The sequence below is a fragment of the Lytechinus variegatus genome, chromosome 18 (genome assembly GCF_018143015.1).
Source record: "Lytechinus variegatus isolate NC3 chromosome 18, Lvar_3.0, whole genome shotgun sequence".
Lineage (NCBI taxonomy): Eukaryota > Metazoa > Echinodermata > Echinoidea > Temnopleuroida > Toxopneustidae > Lytechinus > Lytechinus variegatus.
Window position 1 is genome coordinate 16,137,016 of NC_054757.1, and position 18,462 is coordinate 16,155,477.

At 36.3% G+C, this 18,462-nt stretch overlaps 1 protein-coding gene across 2 annotated transcripts in view; it reads right to left on the reverse strand.

The window, feature by feature from the left end:
* Window positions 1–506: 506 nt before the first annotated feature.
* LOC121431588 (dual 3',5'-cyclic-AMP and -GMP phosphodiesterase 11-like) overlaps window positions 507–18,462 on the reverse strand; it is a 72,924-nt gene continuing 54,968 nt past the window's right edge. For both annotated transcript variants that reach the window (XM_041629136.1, XM_041629135.1), the window contains 11 exons: window positions 16,474–16,617; window positions 15,180–15,272; window positions 9,571–9,621; window positions 9,034–9,180; window positions 8,093–8,200; window positions 6,579–6,688; window positions 6,189–6,276; window positions 5,587–5,687; window positions 3,722–3,938; window positions 2,342–2,425; window positions 507–1,876 (listed from right to left, as the gene is read on the reverse strand). In XM_041629136.1, the coding sequence (XP_041485070.1) occupies window positions 1,667–1,876; window positions 2,342–2,425; window positions 3,722–3,938; window positions 5,587–5,687; window positions 6,189–6,276; window positions 6,579–6,688; window positions 8,093–8,200; window positions 9,034–9,180; window positions 9,571–9,621; window positions 15,180–15,272; window positions 16,474–16,617 (1,353 nt within the window). In that variant the 3' untranslated portion in view covers window positions 507–1,666. The remainder of the gene's footprint in view (window positions 1,877–2,341; window positions 2,426–3,721; window positions 3,939–5,586; window positions 5,688–6,188; window positions 6,277–6,578; window positions 6,689–8,092; window positions 8,201–9,033; window positions 9,181–9,570; window positions 9,622–15,179; window positions 15,273–16,473; window positions 16,618–18,462) is intronic.

Genomic DNA, 18,462 nt, shown 5'->3' on the forward strand with positions numbered 1-18,462 from the left:
TATTAGGATAATATGCACCACATATAAGGTGGTTCAAAAAATTGAATCACGACACTGCATTTGAGATGCAATCTCCTCCTTTCACAGCTACATGTAAATTCTAAAATAAATATCATATCTATTTGTTCTATGAGCAAGTCAGCTTTGGTCTAAGACTAATTCCTGTTCGATAGACACCGACACAGAGAGAAGAGAGAGGAGACAATCGAAACATGACCTTTGACCTTGACAAAGATTTCCTCATGAAAGTAAAGGAGCAAATATGAGCACTTAATGACTTGTGATTTTCTTCCATTGAAGAAGCGTTCCCATCCTTGCTGAGGACTTTGAAGTCGAACAGAAATAAATCTTTCTCTGAGGAATCTGCTCTTTGGAATAAACATTTTTAATCAGCTTCCTCTTCTTTTTCAAAGAATTCCTTTATCATTATACATTATTTCATTACAAAAAACAACAAATGATGGCTTGTGATATGACACAGTCTTCAGTATTTTTGCTATCAGGCAACAACTTTTGAAGGTTTCTGACAGGTTTAAATCAAATTCAGCACGAGCACTTTGGTCCAGTGTTATACCTCAAACACTGCCACAGTCATAATAACACCAAACACTTTGAAGAAGGTTCATGATCAGGAGCTATTGTGTAAGCACCTTTCAATACAATCAACAATGTGCATCAGTTAGCGCCTTCACCAATATAATGTTATATGTGGTGTAAATAAAACAATCATTTGATCACATATCCAAGCAATATGCATGGCCATTCACAGACAGTCTACACTAGCACCAAAATGCTAGTGTCAGACAAAAGGTGTATTGCTGGTACTAATAACACATTGCAGTGTACTTCAACTGAGCACCACCTTGTGGAAGGTGTTAAATACATGTACCTCATGCTGTCTCCTGTGCTGACCACAGCATGTAAACAGATCCAACATTTGGTGTTAGTGTCAGCATAAATGAAAGTAAAATGAAATGAAATAAATAAGCACATTTTCTATGCTTTTACACCCTGTAAAACTGTATGGCATTCAATACTTCCTCAAACTTGTAGCCCTATGGCTACAATTACCCATCAGAGTTAGCTTGTTATACCTGAGTGTTAATGCTGACACCTACACTCAAGACAATACTACCTCATGCAATTCAAACGCAGCATTTTACTTGACCGGTCAATCAATTATCAATAAACAAACTTCAAGCACTTTGTCAGTATTGACACTAACACCTTCACTGTATAACCAGTGTATTTTAAATCAAGAAATGCGAGTGAATGGAGCAGAAGAAGAACAGAAAAATGCCAAGAGAAAGAGAGATTAGTGTGAAGACAGTATGACCTTCAGCAGGGGGCCACATGGACTCCAAAAAATCTACAAGGGTATCTTCAGAAAGAAAAGATTATTTTTCAAAATTAATGACTTTGTCCTCATAACACATGACGGTACAAATCAGTATTGAGTAAAGGGGGATGAAGGTCGAGTGGAACAGATAATAAATCATGAAACAATTATTGGATTTTTATTCCTTTATCCTTCTTAGCAGCCCATCACCTCACCAAGATCGATTTGCTCCCATAGCATTGGTCCACATCCCCTATAACCTCCTCCGCTCCATGCTCCTCCGACCTCGTCATCGTCGTCTTCTCTCTCTTTCTCTGACATCTGGCGTCACTTCTTTCTGGGCGGGGCACCCTGCGACTTCCCCGTTGACAGCGTGGTCTCCGATTCGTCGATGTCCTTCTCCTCTGCCGAGCCCTTGATGCTCTCCTTCTCCTCCATTTGTTGAGTGCTTATGGTAGCCAAGTGTTGCCAGTTATTTCGGTTTGACTGACACATGTCAAGGAGTGGTTTCATCTTGTCGTTGACTTTCGTCAAGGACTGCACATCGAAAGGGAAGGTGGAAAATTAAACATAGTGATGAGGATTCACTTGGTCTATAAGAGGTTTGTATTCATTGCATAAAAGGCTGGTTGCTTTCACCAAATTAATACGGACTTCATGTGACTGAGACACACACTTAGCATGTCAGTACACAAACGTTTGTAAAGTTGCGTGTTCCTATAAAGCAACGGCATTAAGAAATGATTCCAAGACATTTGCTATGGCGGCAATTGCTCCAAAAATCTGCATGTTATTGTGCAAATAAAATCTAACCTCCAAAACTGAATAAACCAGAATCCATATCATTACATTATTCTGAACCAAAAACTCTATTAAAATCCAACTCTAACCCTACGCCCTCAGATATTAAGACCAGAGAAAATGTCGCGTAGCAAATGTTGTGTCATCTAAGAAACATCCACCTCGTTCAACTTAAGATTTATTCAAAAGTAAGCTACTTACCTCATAGCATGGTAGACATATTGCATCAACAAAACCCACTTGCATTTTGGGTAAAAGATCCCTCTTCTCACGATTCATCATGTCCTAGATAGGGAGGGATTGAGAGAAAGAACAAACAAAAATGAGCAGACAATTCATTAGAACTGCAATCTCAGTGCAATCTCAGAGAAACTTCCAAGCAGTCCGCAAATAATTGTGTCAGAGAAACTTTAGTATCTTGTTTTTCTATTCAACTTATCAACTTGAAATTTTGACAGCATGAAGAATTACTTTTGGGTTCGAATCCAACCTATGCTGTAAGACTTCTTCTAAAGAAAATATTACAACGTTGTGTGCCTGCATGCTTCACTGTGGCAGTTGTATTCAGTGCAGCAAAACACTCCGTCCATCAGAAAGAACGCATGAGAGTCAAAACCACAGTACATTAAAACCAGTATACTTTTTGTAAAGGAGGAAGGTGTTCGCCTGGTACACTGTACCTGTCGGACCAAAGTTTTAGAATAATGCAGGAATCTTCAGAAATAAAGAAGCAGTGTAGCTCATAAAACAAGAAGATGAAGCAGTGTGATATAGCGGTTTGTGACTCTTGCCTTATATTCCTAGCATCATTACGCAAGGTGTTAATCTGCACCTTTCCACACTCCACCCAGGTGTTAATGGGTACCCAGTAGGACGCAAAATTCAACATTATACTTAGCAATTGACTTTGAAAAGCATTTTGAATGCTCCTGAGGGAGTAGAATTTTGTGCTGACAGGGCAAAATACTATGACTAGGGTAATGATATTTGTAAAGCGCAAAGAGCACAAAGAGACATTGTCTGCTGTATTAAAGCATGTCTTCAGTTTTGGTAAATTCCCCCCAAAACACATGTCACTATCCCATTTCTTTACTACCTTAGATTATATTAATGCATATGTCCCAAAACGGTTGTGTTGTGATCAATGGAAAGCATGAACTAAAATGTGTTTTATTGGATAAATTTACTAATTTTCCATCAGAATTTTATTTGATCGGGTGCCCAAACAAAATAGAATATCGGCATATTTTTTCATGTTTATTTAAACACCTTCTCAAACATAGAACAGGCTGAAAATGTCAGGATATAATCTTTGTCAGTAGCCTTATATACCATAGGTAAAGAAAGTGCTAAAACAGCAATTGCAGATGAGAAACACATTACCGAAAGATTTAAATTTAAATCCTAACGGCCGGAGAATTGCCTTAATTATAATGGGCAAAATGCATTCAATGACTACTACGCTTTTGTATTATGGTAATGTCTGATGATACTTGAGTTTTGTTGGCAACACCAACCCTTCACCACAGCTAATGACAGGCTTTAAAAGCTTTTAAAGAGTCATGTATTAAGAAGACTTACATCGGGAACTTTATTGAGCTGCTGTCGCTCTAAGTCTCCCTGCTCAAAGAACTCGCCAAAGACCAGCTTGGCGATCTCCTTCTGGACATCCCACGGCTTGGAGATGGCCGAGATGTCGCAGGCGGTCATCAGCATCCCTCTCAGTAGCTCCCGTTGGTCATCCTCGTTCCATTCGCACTTCTGCTCCTCGACAATATGGAAGAACTCACCTCGAGATCTGACGGAAAATATCGAATATATGAAAAATCCAACGTTTTATTAATGACTACAATTTTCAACCTCCGAAGAAGATATCTAAATCTTCAGGTGCGAAAGAATTAGTATTACCAATGTTGCTATTATGAAAAAAGGGTGATCAAATGTCATGAATGAATGGGTGTGTGAATATGTAATGAGGAATTATTTTTACCTTTTGGCTGACCTTAACCCTAAAAAGACTGGGGGGGGCTGATTCAGCCCCCCCTCGACATTTTTCGCAATAAATCTGCCGCGCAAATTTTTTTGACCACGTCGCTCGCTGACTTTTTACTTTCAAGTCTCGCGCAACTTTTGAGGCCAAAATTGTGACCCCCGGGTACGTGGTTCCAAAATTACGCAACATTTCGTAAGTGCATGCAGACCCAAAATTACTCAAAAACTTGAATTTGTGTACAAATCCAATGCAAATAGTGTTCTTAGCCAAAATTCATAAATGTATCATTATTTTTCCTTTTACTGCTTAAAATCAATTAATTTTATCTTTTTTATGGTCAAAATAAAGTCCCCGACAATTTCCATTGAAAAAAACAATAAAAACAAAAAGTCGAAAAACAAAGAAATACATAAGAAATTTAGAAAACAATAGAATACATGAGAAAATAAATGTGATTTTGAAATTTTTTAAAAATCAATTTGATCAGATGCCTATCTAGAGTATGTGAAACAAAAATTAGCATTTCAGGGGCATTATTTTATTAATTAGAGCAAACTTATGATTTTACGCATAAATTAGCATAATTAATGAGACATGAGATTTTTTGCAGAATTTAATGTTATAGTTTTGTAGATAATGCCATGGGTAACGCGTGTGCCAATTTTCGTTGCGATCGCGCGATCGACGGCCGAGATCATAGGGGGGGGGGCCTGAATCAGCCCCCCAGTCTTCTTAGGCATCGAAATAGCCCAGTCTATTTAGGGTTAAACATCTCCATATGAAAGACATAACCAGGGCTCGAACATCGAACCACTGCACCATGTAGCATTGACAATAAGCGTAGGGCCTATTGCCAAGTTATCAATTTAATAAGAGCAAAATATATATACATGTAAATAAAAAATATCATTGTTCTAAAACCATCCTTATTAGCAAAAGAGATCTAGACCAATGAGAACCATGCTCTTTAATGACAAACACTAAAATTTGATTGAGGCTGGGTAAAGGTTTGAAATCACTTCCTGACAGAACCTCACGTTTCATAGATTTCTTTGTTCCTATAACAATCCATACATTTAATCACTATACCTAACATAATACTACCTCCGCCAACACCCATTATCTTAATTTCACTTATCCTTCTTTATTGATTTGTATAATGTTTATGCATGTAATTCTTGGAAACCATGAATTTTTTTTAATGTGTATAAGACATTTATATTAATTATTATTGTTTGCCTTCCCCTTTGCCTGGGAGGCGAAAAGCAAATTGGACCACTACGACCCACAGGTCTCTCCTCCCGATATCTCTGATTAGGAGGGATGCAGATGAACCAGTACAATAGTTAACATCCCATCCTAGGGACACATCGTTTTGTGCAAACAAATGGAATTTTCATATGTACTACTGCATCATGGACAATGAAAATATCTACCCTCTGTCTGAACCTACTTGAAGTAAACAGCTAGGTCCGTAGCTAAGATGGCGTGCTCTAGTAGTCTGATGGCATTGGTATACTCTTCTGGATTGAGGTTCATGAAGATCTCATTGCCCTGTCGAAGGATTCAGACACAAGGAAACAGATGATCAAACTAGCACAGAAAACGGTCATACTTAAGGCAGCAACGGCACAATAGCCTAAATAGCGCCACCTAAAGCCCTCAACTAACTTACATCTGGCCCGGTTCCTAACCCATAATGCCACATTCTGAGCTTCGTAGTCTTGTAACATAGGCCCACATGAACTCACCACTCAAAACATCCATACCACACAAATTTTGTTACCAAGTAACAAAACAAGTACTTTCCTCTCAAAAAACATGTCCGTGTCTCTGAGTGAATAAAATTATAGGCTTTAGTCTCTGTATTATTGATGGATATCTCAAATTGTATATATTTTTTTAAGACAAGTTAACACAGAGTCAATGAGAGACCAAAGAAAAGGGAGAGGGAAAGTGGGAGGGGGGAGAGTAAGGGGGTGAATGGGAAGGGGGAGGAAGGAGTTAATGGCAATAGCAATATAGGAGTATTAAGGGCAAAGTCAGATTACATACCTTGCTGTTTAAGATCATGATACACTGATCAAAATGATGGTGTTCCATGGTGGAAGTCGAGTACAGCTGCGCAAGAGGAGATTCAATCCTATGGTTAGCACCAAAGAGAAAAAAAAGAGAAAAAGATAAACCATCAATTGACCCATTACATACTTTATCTTGTATTTAATTCACATGGTTTCAACAGGGGCATTTAAGTTTGTGATTCTAGTATAATATATTAAAAAACATACAATTAATTAAGCAAGATGGGTGAGAGATTGGAAAGTCAAATTTAAAATAATAACCCAATTTTTTTACACATGCTTTGAAAAGTTTGACTGTTTAAATGGTTTCATTTAAATTAGATATTTTGCAGAAAAAATATTTTTTTTCATAACAGATACTCACATGACCTGGAAGTTATTGTTGGTGCCCCTATGGTCGAGGTCATGTGACAAACAAGCTACCATCAGGCACATGACCTCTATGTCCGTCAAGACATTCTTCATGCCACCACTCTATTAGACCAGAGAGAAGAGAAGGTAGACAGAAAGAAAAGGACGTCATATTCTTACTCTTTTCATTTCCTTCTTCATTTTCATTTAAAGATTTTTCTCTAATTCTCTTACTCTATTGTTTATCAGTTGTTCCTCTTTTTCTTCCTCTCCTCTACTCCTATTTTTCTTTTTCTGTTTTTCTATTGCTGTTTGCTTTTACTTCTTCTTTCCTTTTAATTTTCTATTCTTCTCCATTCCTCAATCTCCTTCATCCTTCCTTCTCTTTTTGTCCTCCTCTTCCTTCATTTTTATATATAAAAAAAAGATCTTATTCTCTTTCTCTATTGTTTATCAGTTGTTCTGCTTTTTCTTCCCCCTCCTCTTCTCCTACTTTTCTTTTTCTTCTTCTGTTTTTCTTCTACTCTGCCTCTTTCATTTTACTTCTTTCTCTTTTACTATTTACTCTTCTTCTATCCCTCCATCTCCTTCCTCCTTCGTTTCCTCCTCCTCCTCCTCCAATTTCTTTTTCTCCTCAAATAAAGTCCACCTATCAATTGAGTTAGAAAAATCTTTCGGAATGGCCCCTAGGGAATGAAGAAAGTGCAGGCATTGTGTGCAGGCAATGATCTGATGGCTGGGGTGATAACAAATATCAAAGGTGAGTAGAGACCTTGTTCCTATCTATCAAGCATTGTATAAAGCAGGACATTATTATTCTGCTTCTTTTTTTTCTTGTTCTCCGCATCATTTTCCTCCCTGCTTTTGTCCTTGAATAAATTGATCTAATTACTCTCTAAAAAGATTTGTTTCTTCAAAATTACACAAAAAAACTTCGATGTAAAATCATACAATTCAAACAGCACCAAACAAAGTGTCAGTTATGAATATATTTCATTATCATCTTTGTTCCTTCACAAAGGAAATCCAGGGCTTCCTAACATAAAATTTTGAAATCATCTGCAAAATAAGAATGGCCAATTATGACCATTATTGTATGCATATTTTGTTCAAAAGGCTGACAAAGAACTAATCAGAATTGTGCTTTCATTCTTGCAATTCATCAAAAGTCTATTGCCTTCTGATCCTCCTCCTAATTCCTCTTCTGCAATAAATCACAAATGGCGATAGCCAATCAAGATCATCGTTACATGAGTATTCCATTCAAAACACCACCTAGGAACCAATCAGAATATTTCTTCCATTTCATATTTCCAATCCATTGCAAACCTCCACCTTCTGGGTGGAAGCTGTTTGTACTAGCGACTCTACAAATGACTGGTGATCCTTTCTTAGTAGGTAGCTAAATCGACATCAATGAAAATTTGGTGCACATGATTTATCTCAAGAATGGATTACCAGTCGTTCGCAAAGTCGTCGCAACTTACAACCAGCTTTATGAAATACCCAGAAGTTATGATGATTTACCTTAATAATGGCAAACATCGTCTGTGCTACCGTGAAAGCATGCCTCCAATTGTGATACGTCACGTTGCGGTAATTCTTTCGTACACTCAGTAGCCATCTGCACATTGTCTGGATAAAAAAAGTTGGAAGAATGAAAATGGATCACAGTGATGAGATTCTTAATATATTATCTTGCTACATTTCTGAGAAGTGATAGCATGGATAAATCATTTTAATCTCAAGGTACATTTATGCACCACTGTTTTTACCCTAGAATCATGCTTTGAAACATGTTTAGAAACACATTTCTGCATGAAGGTAAAAGTTCAAGTAAACGAACATGAAACACTGAAAAGGGGCATTTGGAAAGACGCTTCTGAAGAATCATGTTTGAAAATGGTTGAATAAACATAATGTTGATTTGAATCATGATATTTTGACGTCATTGTGTCAGCCTATTTAAGCTTTCATGCCAAACTGCGTGCTGCCGGTCGTATCTTTTGCATTCGCTTCACACTACAGCTGTACACATGTATTAGTAATCAAAGCTGTTTATAGTTTGCAATTCAAACCTAAAGAGAAGTTGAACTATATTTCTTGGGTCAAAATGTGCACTACGATGCACATTGGCTAGGCTTGAAGTGAGTGGGAAACAGCATTGGAATGAGGTTCGATTAAACCCTCATTCAGCACTTACCATGATTTATGTTGTTTTGAATCATGATTCATTCTTGAGGTCACATAAACGCAGCTCAAGAGTTAGTTTAGCCTGAAGGTTGGGTCTACTGTCAAATGTTTATTACCGCAACTCGGTGAAAATATGGCGTAAATATCATTTAATTTCAATTTTTATTTACAAAAACATCTAAATCCCACACATGTGTAATATCTACAGTAAATGTAGTACTTATGAAAATAATGTTATTTAGTTTCTGAAGAAATTTTTCCCGAAGAAATATTACCTCATAATTTATCCTGAATTTGTTTAGTAGATCTAGATCAAGGAACATCCTAATGGCTGCTAGCAACGTCTCGTCTTCAGTCATACGAAGCTCGCTGAAGGAGAATTTTAGAAGACCTAGTTCATTAGAAGTTGGCACTGGAAGTTTCTGTCGAAAGAAAAGACAAAGGAAAAGGAAATTCAAAATACACCACTAAATAAGAATTCATATTTTCTTTCATGAAGACATAAAACAATATGGGACCAGTGTCATGTTCTTATTACAGCCCAAGGGAATAGGTACTTAAAAGAAAACCACAAATCCCTGATAATTACGTACATTACGTATGGGAAAGCTTTCCCTACCACTTGTCATAATTACATGTAGTATACTCAGTTGCCAATCTGAAATTAACAGTCTTAATAAGGATCTCAATTTAAAACGGCCATAGTTTTCTTATTCCTTGTCCAATTTCTTTCAAACTTTCATCATTCTCTCTTACTCATTTTTCTCCTCGATCTCACACCAAATTTCACGACCAAGGTTCCACACACGTACCTTTATTCTCTGTGCTTCTTCAGAAGGGGCCGTGGCATGGTATGATAACGTCTGAGTAAAAATAGAAAGGAGAGGAATTATAAAAATATCTGAATTGTAATTTGAATGGATCACTGTCTTACTATCATATCACTCTAATTAAAAATCAATAGCAGTGTTATTCTACTCATTAAAACACTGTTTAATATATTTCAAAATGCTATTTGGTACATGAAGCTTACAGTAATTGTCTAAACAGCAAGTATGTAAAATCTTGAACAACAATGTTTGATTGTGATAAATGATTCTCAATAAATCAAGCATGGGTGTTTAAATTTTTAAACAACTACTGCAGGATTCATATAGTAAACAGCATCGTATGAAATTTGACACAGCATTCTTACTGTGCAGAGGTTACGTGGTCGAGAGCCACCAAGGAAGGTTGTGGGTTTGAACAGCAGTGGAGTCCTATTAACGCTTTGTGTGCTGGGCCATGAACCTCTCTGGGTTGAATTATTTTTAGGGAGGGGAAACACTAGCTGTCTTTTAATGAGAAATGTGAAGTTTGCGCAGCACCGAGTGTGCATTGGTGTGAGGTACGCGTGGAACGGGTTAAAGATTTTGGGAAAGAAATTGGACCTGCCTTCCTTCAAGGTGCTCAATATACGATGGAGACGGGTAGGAACAACATATCATACGGAGCATTGTGGACCAGTGGATTAGTGTACTGACTTTGAAACAGAAGGTCTTGGGTTCAAATCTCAGCCATTGTGTAATTTCCAAGAAATTGATCCACAATGTGAGGCACTCAACTCGGGCGAATTCATTCTTTGAAATGCTTTTGTGCTGTAAAAGGCTGCAGGGTTAAAACCAGTTTACTAGTATCCAAGTCCTTTAGAAAATTTATCTTTCATACATGTAGATCAAGATTTGTCAGCAATGATCAGACTCAAATAATTCACTCTCTAAAATATCTAGTAATTATATATTTCAAGAGGGAAACAATAATGCTCTTAACATAAATAAAAAAAAATGATGAAGAGATTCCAAGAGATTCAGATGTCTTTTTGGTCTAAAAACAATTCTAATTCCTTCTTTATCTTAATCCCATCCTGAAAAGTGAAGTCAAAAGTCTATGTATAATTATGACATGCAAAGGGAAAACATCTACGTTATTATTCCTCTATCTCTCAAACTAGACAACATAAGCTCCAACAAAACTTTAAAATCTGTAAACAATACCAGACTTTAAGCTCCGTCTGATGAGAGATGAGGTGCCTGGTTTTCCTAATTTGATTTGGTTATCTATTCTATTGCAAGTGACTCTACTTGGAAGTTTGATAAATGCTATTCATCTATTTCATTGGATTCCTAATTGGGGGAAGATATTGAGTTGTTTGCTTGTGTGCTTGCTGACTAGTTGTATGCTTCGGGATGGAGAAAAAAAACTTTTCTTACAACATGTAAAGAAGGTCCATAGCCATGCTAGTTAACATATGTAAAATAAGCTCCCTGTGGTGATCTTTTCTCTTGTGTTTTTTTATTTGAGGATTGATTGATTGATTGATTGATTCATTCATTCATTCATCCAATTTACTTATTTATTTTTATATTGAATTATCTTCTTTTTTTTGGGGGGGGGGGGCACTGACAATGGTATGATTTATTCCAGTGTATTTTTCTCTCTCGAATCATATTCCATATCTTTTGCTACACAATAAAATTGCTGTTTAAAATTTATACAATGTTGTTTACTAGATGAACCTTACAGTAGATGTGTAAGAGTTTAAACAACCATACTTAAATTGAGAATATTAGAATTTCACCTTTGTGGTTTAAGATTTTAAACACTTGTTTAAATTGTTTAAACAACTACTCTACGTGTAAGGTTCGTATACTAAACAGCGTTGTATAAAGATTTTAAACAGCATTTTTACTCTGTAACATTGAGGATAGAAAGGAACTCCAAAAGTATATTTTAAAAGAGGCAATGTACATCTATGGGTTTAATAAACTAAGTGAAATTTAAGTTGAAATGTGTTTGTTCTATTCTAATCACTTCTAATTTTGGTTTGAGTGGGTGCACGCATTTCACGGCTTGTCTGTTTCACATTATTGCGTGCCAATTAAAGTAGGTGGGGTAATTTAACAATGCTGGTAATTACATTTGACGCCTACAAGCATTTGATTAAACCAGACAGAATTATGAATGATTAGTCTATGAGCCAGACCAAAGAATGCACTAAGTAGAAAATGATGGATTGATTGACAGACTGGCTTAGATGAGCACGATATGGGAAGTTGACATGAACACGGAAAACTTTTCAATTAAAGGGCACTGGAAACTTTCATTACATAGTGCATTATGTTTAAAAGTGTTGTATACTATTACCCTGGCTTTAGCATGGCTACCCTGGTTGATGTTTCATGAAGCTGTTCGTAAGTTAAGAGCGACTTTAAGAACGACTGGTGAAAATTTCTTGCGCGCTTAACCATCGTCAATTAATATACCTTTTCCACAAGAAAGAATCACCAGTCGTTCTTAAAGTCGCTCTGAAATTATGAACAGCTTTATTAAACACCCACCTGATCAGGTGTTTGAGCATATAAGGAATTCCTTCCGGGTACCCATTTACAACACCTGGATGGAGAGTGGCAAATGTAGATAAATGCCTTGCTAAAGGATGGGAGTGCTGCTGTGGGATTTGAACATCGGACCAAGTGTTGCAAAGTCCAGAGACTAATCCACTAAGCCATGACACCTCTCATTTTTCTAATTCCTGTATTTTTGTCATACTTTTATTCAAATAGATTGTTTGAAGTTTTTTTTTTTTGGGGGGGGAAGGGTTCCAAAAATCCAGTCTGACTAAATGTCATGCTTTTTTTCTGATGGCCAATGAAACTTAGTGTGTGTGATCAAAATGATTAATATGCAGCACAGAGCATCCCATTGCATCATTAGACCAATGCAGTGATGTATTATTATCCATGAGAACTGGGAATTCAAGAGTGACATTTAATCATCCATTAATCTTTGTGAATTACTCTCAAGAAGTATAAAGGTTTTGAAACGAAAAGAGTCATCTTTAATGTGAATGTATAGAAATCTTTATTACCGAATGCATGACATTTTGAATGCAATAAATACATGGACATCATATCTAACAAGAGGATTTCATTGTATTTGATGATTGTTTATTCAAAATAATTGCTTCATAGATAGATTATGTAATGTTCAAGGCAACCAGACCTTTTTATATAAGTTCCAAACAATGTTACAGATTTTAACCAATGAAAATTCTCATTATGAATGAGATAACTTGCAAACATACCCCTTGAAATTAATAATGTTTGAAATAATATTTTACAAAATATGTTGCAGATTCATCCTCTAAAAATATATGTTTTCAACAAGATAATACGCAAACAGATTGGCTGATTAACCGATGTTTGAAATTATAACATCTCTTTTTTTGCAGAGTTTTTCCAAAATATTTTACAGATACATCCCCTGAAAAGTATGTTATGAATGAGATAATTTGCACACATCCCACTTGATTGGTGTGCTGACAGACGGGCAGACGTGAAGGAGGATCGACACGCATACCACCAGATTAGTCTGATGATATAATGGATTACTTCCATGGACTGATGAGAATATAATAGACAGAGGAAAATGAATATGGTTCTGGTGGGTGTTTCATAAAGCTGTTTGCAAGTTAAGAGTGACTTTAAGAACAACTGGTAAATGGTATACATCATAATGTTCACTGGTGATGGCTTATCGTGTAAGAAAGGATCACCCATCGTTGTTGAAGTCACTCTAAGTTAAGAGTGACTTTAAGAACAACTGGTAAATGGTATACATCATAATGTTCATTGGCGATGGCTTATCGCGTAAGAAAGGATCACCCGTCGTTGTTAAAGTCACTCTAAGTTAAGAGCGACTTTAAGAACAACTGGTAAATGGTATACATCATAATGTTCATTGGCGATGGCTTAACGTGTAAGAAAGGATCACCCGTCGTTGTTAAAGTCACTCTAAGTTAAGAGCGACTTTAAGAACAACTGGTAAATGGTATACATCATAATGTTCACTGGTGATGGCTTAACGTGTAAGAAAGGATCACCCGTCGTTGTTAAAGTCACTCTAAGTTAAGAGCGACTTTAAGAATGACCGGTAAATGGTATACATCAAAATGTTCACTGGCGATGGCTTACGCGTAAGAAAGGATCACCAGCCATTCTTGAAGTGTCACTCTTAAATTCCGAACAGCTTTATGAAACGGCCCCCTGTCTTACAAAGAGTAAAAAAAATCCATCAATGTCATAAATTTTCCTAACAGAAATTTCATTTGCTAACAAAGAGGAGCTCACTGAATTGCCAAGACAATGATGCATGAGTATACATCATATCAGGGCCCTGTCTTAGAGAGAGTTACGATTGATCCAATCAATTGTAACTCTATGGAAATCCATCAGTGTCATAAATTTTTCTACAGGAAATTTGCAAAATGTCCTTTGTAAGCAAAGGAGAACACACCAAATTGTCGAGAAATAAGTGAATTTATGGATATACATTCATGTCTAAACATTTTTTTTGAACAAACATGCATTTTATATGTTGACTTTGCTGGCTTTCCATAGTTGCGATTGATTAGATCAATCATAACTCTTTGAAAGACAGGGCCCCGGGTGATTGACAAGGAGGGATGACAGTCAAAGATGATGTATAAATAAATTGATTGGTCATAGAAAAGCAGGGGATGAATGATTGACAATCAGTTAAGGTTGGAGTAAGAACAAAATGAAATCAGATTGGTGAAAGAATTTCAGGAAGTTTTTATAAGCTGCTCTTACAAAACTGTTCAAATGTCTCCATAGTGGTATGACCCATTGTGATTTGTATTGCTTTGTCAGATGTCATTATTTCTGTATGGTTACATGTATGACAGTGTAAACATATACTTTGTGTAAATAACCTTAGTTGATTGATTTTGTATAGCAAAAAAATCATACTTTTATGATTCCACTGCATTTACATAAACTTTGTGTATACTTTTTATTAGGATGGGGAAATTGCTGTGCTTGTTGAGTCCAAAAATTCCCCAAATAACATAAAAGTGAGATACTCGGCAAACCATGAGTGCTATAGAAAATCTTTTGAAGAAAAGATGCAGTAAAAAGAAGAAAAAAAACCCCACATATTCCAAAATGAAATATGTCTAGATAAATTTAGATTACATAGTGAGAAACTTCTTGGAAAATATAACAGTAGAGCATTTCACAACACATTTTGGCAGTGAATTTCAACCACAAATGTTATAAGCTACTCAAATCCTTGCATCTGACTGGCAGAGAGCAAAAATGTCAGTGACGATTACTGCAAAGAGGCTTCATGATATGCTCCTGTTGGTGAATCAAAGAAATATTGTTTATATTCATGTTTTTATGAATAAATACATAAAGGCGACCGCACACCTTACGATTGGTCTGCGACTCAATTTTGGAATAAAACGTAGTAGAATTTGATGCTAATATTGAGACTTGGAATATCTTACTGTGTAATGTTAGAAATCATTTTACGAATACCTATGGCCTTAAGATGGATTGTGTAGATCTCTTCTTACCTCTAGTGCTACCCGTTGCTTAGCAACAGCTCGACACACCTTCTCATACATCTTGGTATTGTGTATACCCATTCCACAGAATATTGCAAATGCCTGCATGATAAAATAACAATTATGATTATAGTAATAATATTCCGCTTTTATAAAGCGCTCAATAAATTGGAAAAATGTCTCTTAGCACTGTACAGATAACAGATAAGTGGACACAGAGAGGGAGAAAGAGAGAGATGGGAATGATGGGAAACTGTGGCCCGTATTCTGAACTCAAGTCTAAATTAAACCCTTGTTTCAAGTTGTAGTTTAACTATGGAGAGCCAATTGGTTCACAAATCTATATCAGTAGATGTCCAATTTATTAACTCTTATGACACTCAAATAATTTATAACTGTCTCAGAATGATAAATGAAATATTTTCTTCATTATGAAAGCAAAGGGGAAAAAAAAGTAAATATACAAAATAAACAATATAGGCAGATTTTTTTTTTAGAATTTGGCTCCCCATAATTAATGGGTCTAAGTTATACCTGACTTCAGAATACAGGCCTATGTGTTTCATGCTGTAATAACAAAGGAAATTACATGTAATACTAAAAATCTGAGCCCATGTTGGAAAATGATAACTAATCAATATCTAATGATCCTTTCCTCTAACAACCTGGCTGAATATTCTCCCACGGTAAAAAAAATATTCTCATTATCCCCATTTTGTTTGGCGTGTTTCATTGAGTTTTTTTTGTTTAGCACGTTTTAAATACCAATACATTATATACCTTTCCATATAAATACTTTAACTTGGGTATTTTCATGCTATATCTATGCTCACAATATTTTTCTCTGTTTTTGAATGCTTCCCTCAATATGTTTTATTTCATTAGCAAACTCTGAAGTTATACTATTCTAAATTTCACAAGGTTCCCACAGAAATTTGAAAACAGAATTCCATGAATTTTCTATGACTAAATTGCTGATTTCCATGACCTCCCGTGACCTCCGGGGAGTTATGTAGACTTTGGGATGTCACAAAACTGGGAAAAATGGAAATCATGAACACCAATTATAACATAACAATGGTATTATGATAGAATGATCACAGAGTATGAGAGTTGCGAGATATGACAAACTGAAAAGCTACCATAGCCAAGAGGTAAATGCAATTCCATGGCTTTTCCCTGACTTTTCACAAATTTTCAAAATTCCCTGACTTTCCACAGGCACAAATTTTTCCAGGCTTTTCCAGGACAGTGGGAACCCTGATTTCATATCCCACTTTCCATTTTACTATGCCTCTTTTACCTCAAACATGTCCTCATCATTCTTGTTGAAGGCTGACCCGTCTATTTTATTGACCAGTAGACTGACCCCTTGAATGGCCCCATTGGCGTTCTTGATGGGCATACAGAGCATTTCGTGGGTGCGGAACCCCGTCTCAGAGTCGACCTAGGAATAAGAAAAGGCAGTGATTCATAATTGAAAAATTAAGATTTTTTTAAAAATAACTCTGTTTCTCTCCCCCCACCCCACCCATGCTATCGCTCTTTTCCTATTACCTCCCGTGTAATGAGATGTATCTTGCAAGTAGAATTAGGCAGCGTGTGACACTGGCACTGGCCTGACGGTCCCAGACCGGTAAAAATTGCTGTCAGGCCAGTAACTTTTCAGAAATAGCCAAATTTACTGGCTCAACACGACCAGAGAAAAATATATCTGACACAAATGATATTTTCTCCTCTTTTGTAAATTATATTAATGCCTCTAATGAATTATGCTGTGTGTGTGTGTGCATACTGTATGTACTCTTTTTTTTTGGGGGGGGACAATAAAAGCAAGAAAAGACAGCAAAATAAACTAAAGTATTCAGTTCTGGTTTCCTTTATTTTGGGGACCAGTGAATTTTAGGTTCTGACCAGTAAAAAAGTGGAAATTTGACTTGGTATCTACTGGTCCGACATGAACATGTTGAACCAGTAGAAAAAAGGGTTAATGTGGAGCTCTGACTTAGGTTTTGATACAATACTGTAATTCATGAATTTGTAAATGGACCCCTTCATCATGTGCTGCCGGTCAATATCTATACGTGCATGTATATTCCAATAAATAAATGAATGAGTGAATTAATAAATTATGAATAATTTACATTTCATTTATATTGTACCTTTTCATGAGATACAAAAGGCATATAAGACACTACAAAATTATGAACATTATATTGAAACCATATAGAAAATTAATAATAACTTTGAAAGAAAAAGCATGGTGATTACAATGCATGGTGTTGAGTACCCTTTTGGCAGGCTATCTCTAAGGATTACCATGAATAAAGGCCCAACTACCAGGCATGTATCATGAACTGCTCAAATATCAGGCGCGGATCCAGGAGGGGGCCGAGCCGGCCCCGGCCCCCCCTATTTTTTGACAACCTGCAGAAAAAAGTGTACTCTTTACCTTGATAGAAACTACGAAAAACAGAAAGAAAGGTAAGAAAGAGGTATTTTACCCATGATGGGTAATTTACAGCCTCGTAACGACCGGCCCGACCCCGAAGGATACCCAAAAATAGGTGACGGGAAGAATTGGAAAATATACTTTATATAAAAATTTTCGCTCGCGCTTCGCGCTCGCATTGCCTGTGTAATGAATCCCATTCAAGAGGGTTAAATGACACTAATATATAACCAATATATATACAATATATCCAGTTCTGATATCAATTTGCACACATTTTTTTAGCTCGCACAACCTTTCATTATTTTGTTTGATTTACACAAATTGTTAATGTGTATCAAAATGTTCAGCTCGCGCTGCGCGCTCGCATTGTTTGATTTGTGAGAAACCTATGCTCTTTGGAAATTCTTACCAAAATTTGTCAAAATGCTCCTTTATCATGTCAGTATATCAAAAAATTAAGCTCATGCTTCGTGCTCGCATTAAATTGTTTGAGACACACAGCTTGTTTATTTAAATAAAAACGCGCTTAGACTGTTCATTTTTTTCAGGTCAAAATATCAGAAATTTTGAACTCGCGCTTCGCACTCCTATTATTTAATTGGTGATACTTGTATCCTCTTCATTAATCACTAAAAACAGTCCTAATTGAGTCACTTTTCACGCTACTATATGATAAAATTTCGGCTCGCGCTTCGCGCTCGCATTGTTTAGTCGGATACTTATCTTTGTTCATGATTATAAAAAATGCTCTGAATCTTCAGTTCTAAGGACATAAAATATCAAAGATTTTTAGCTCGCGCTTCGCGCTCGCATTATATATTAAGACCACATGAGATA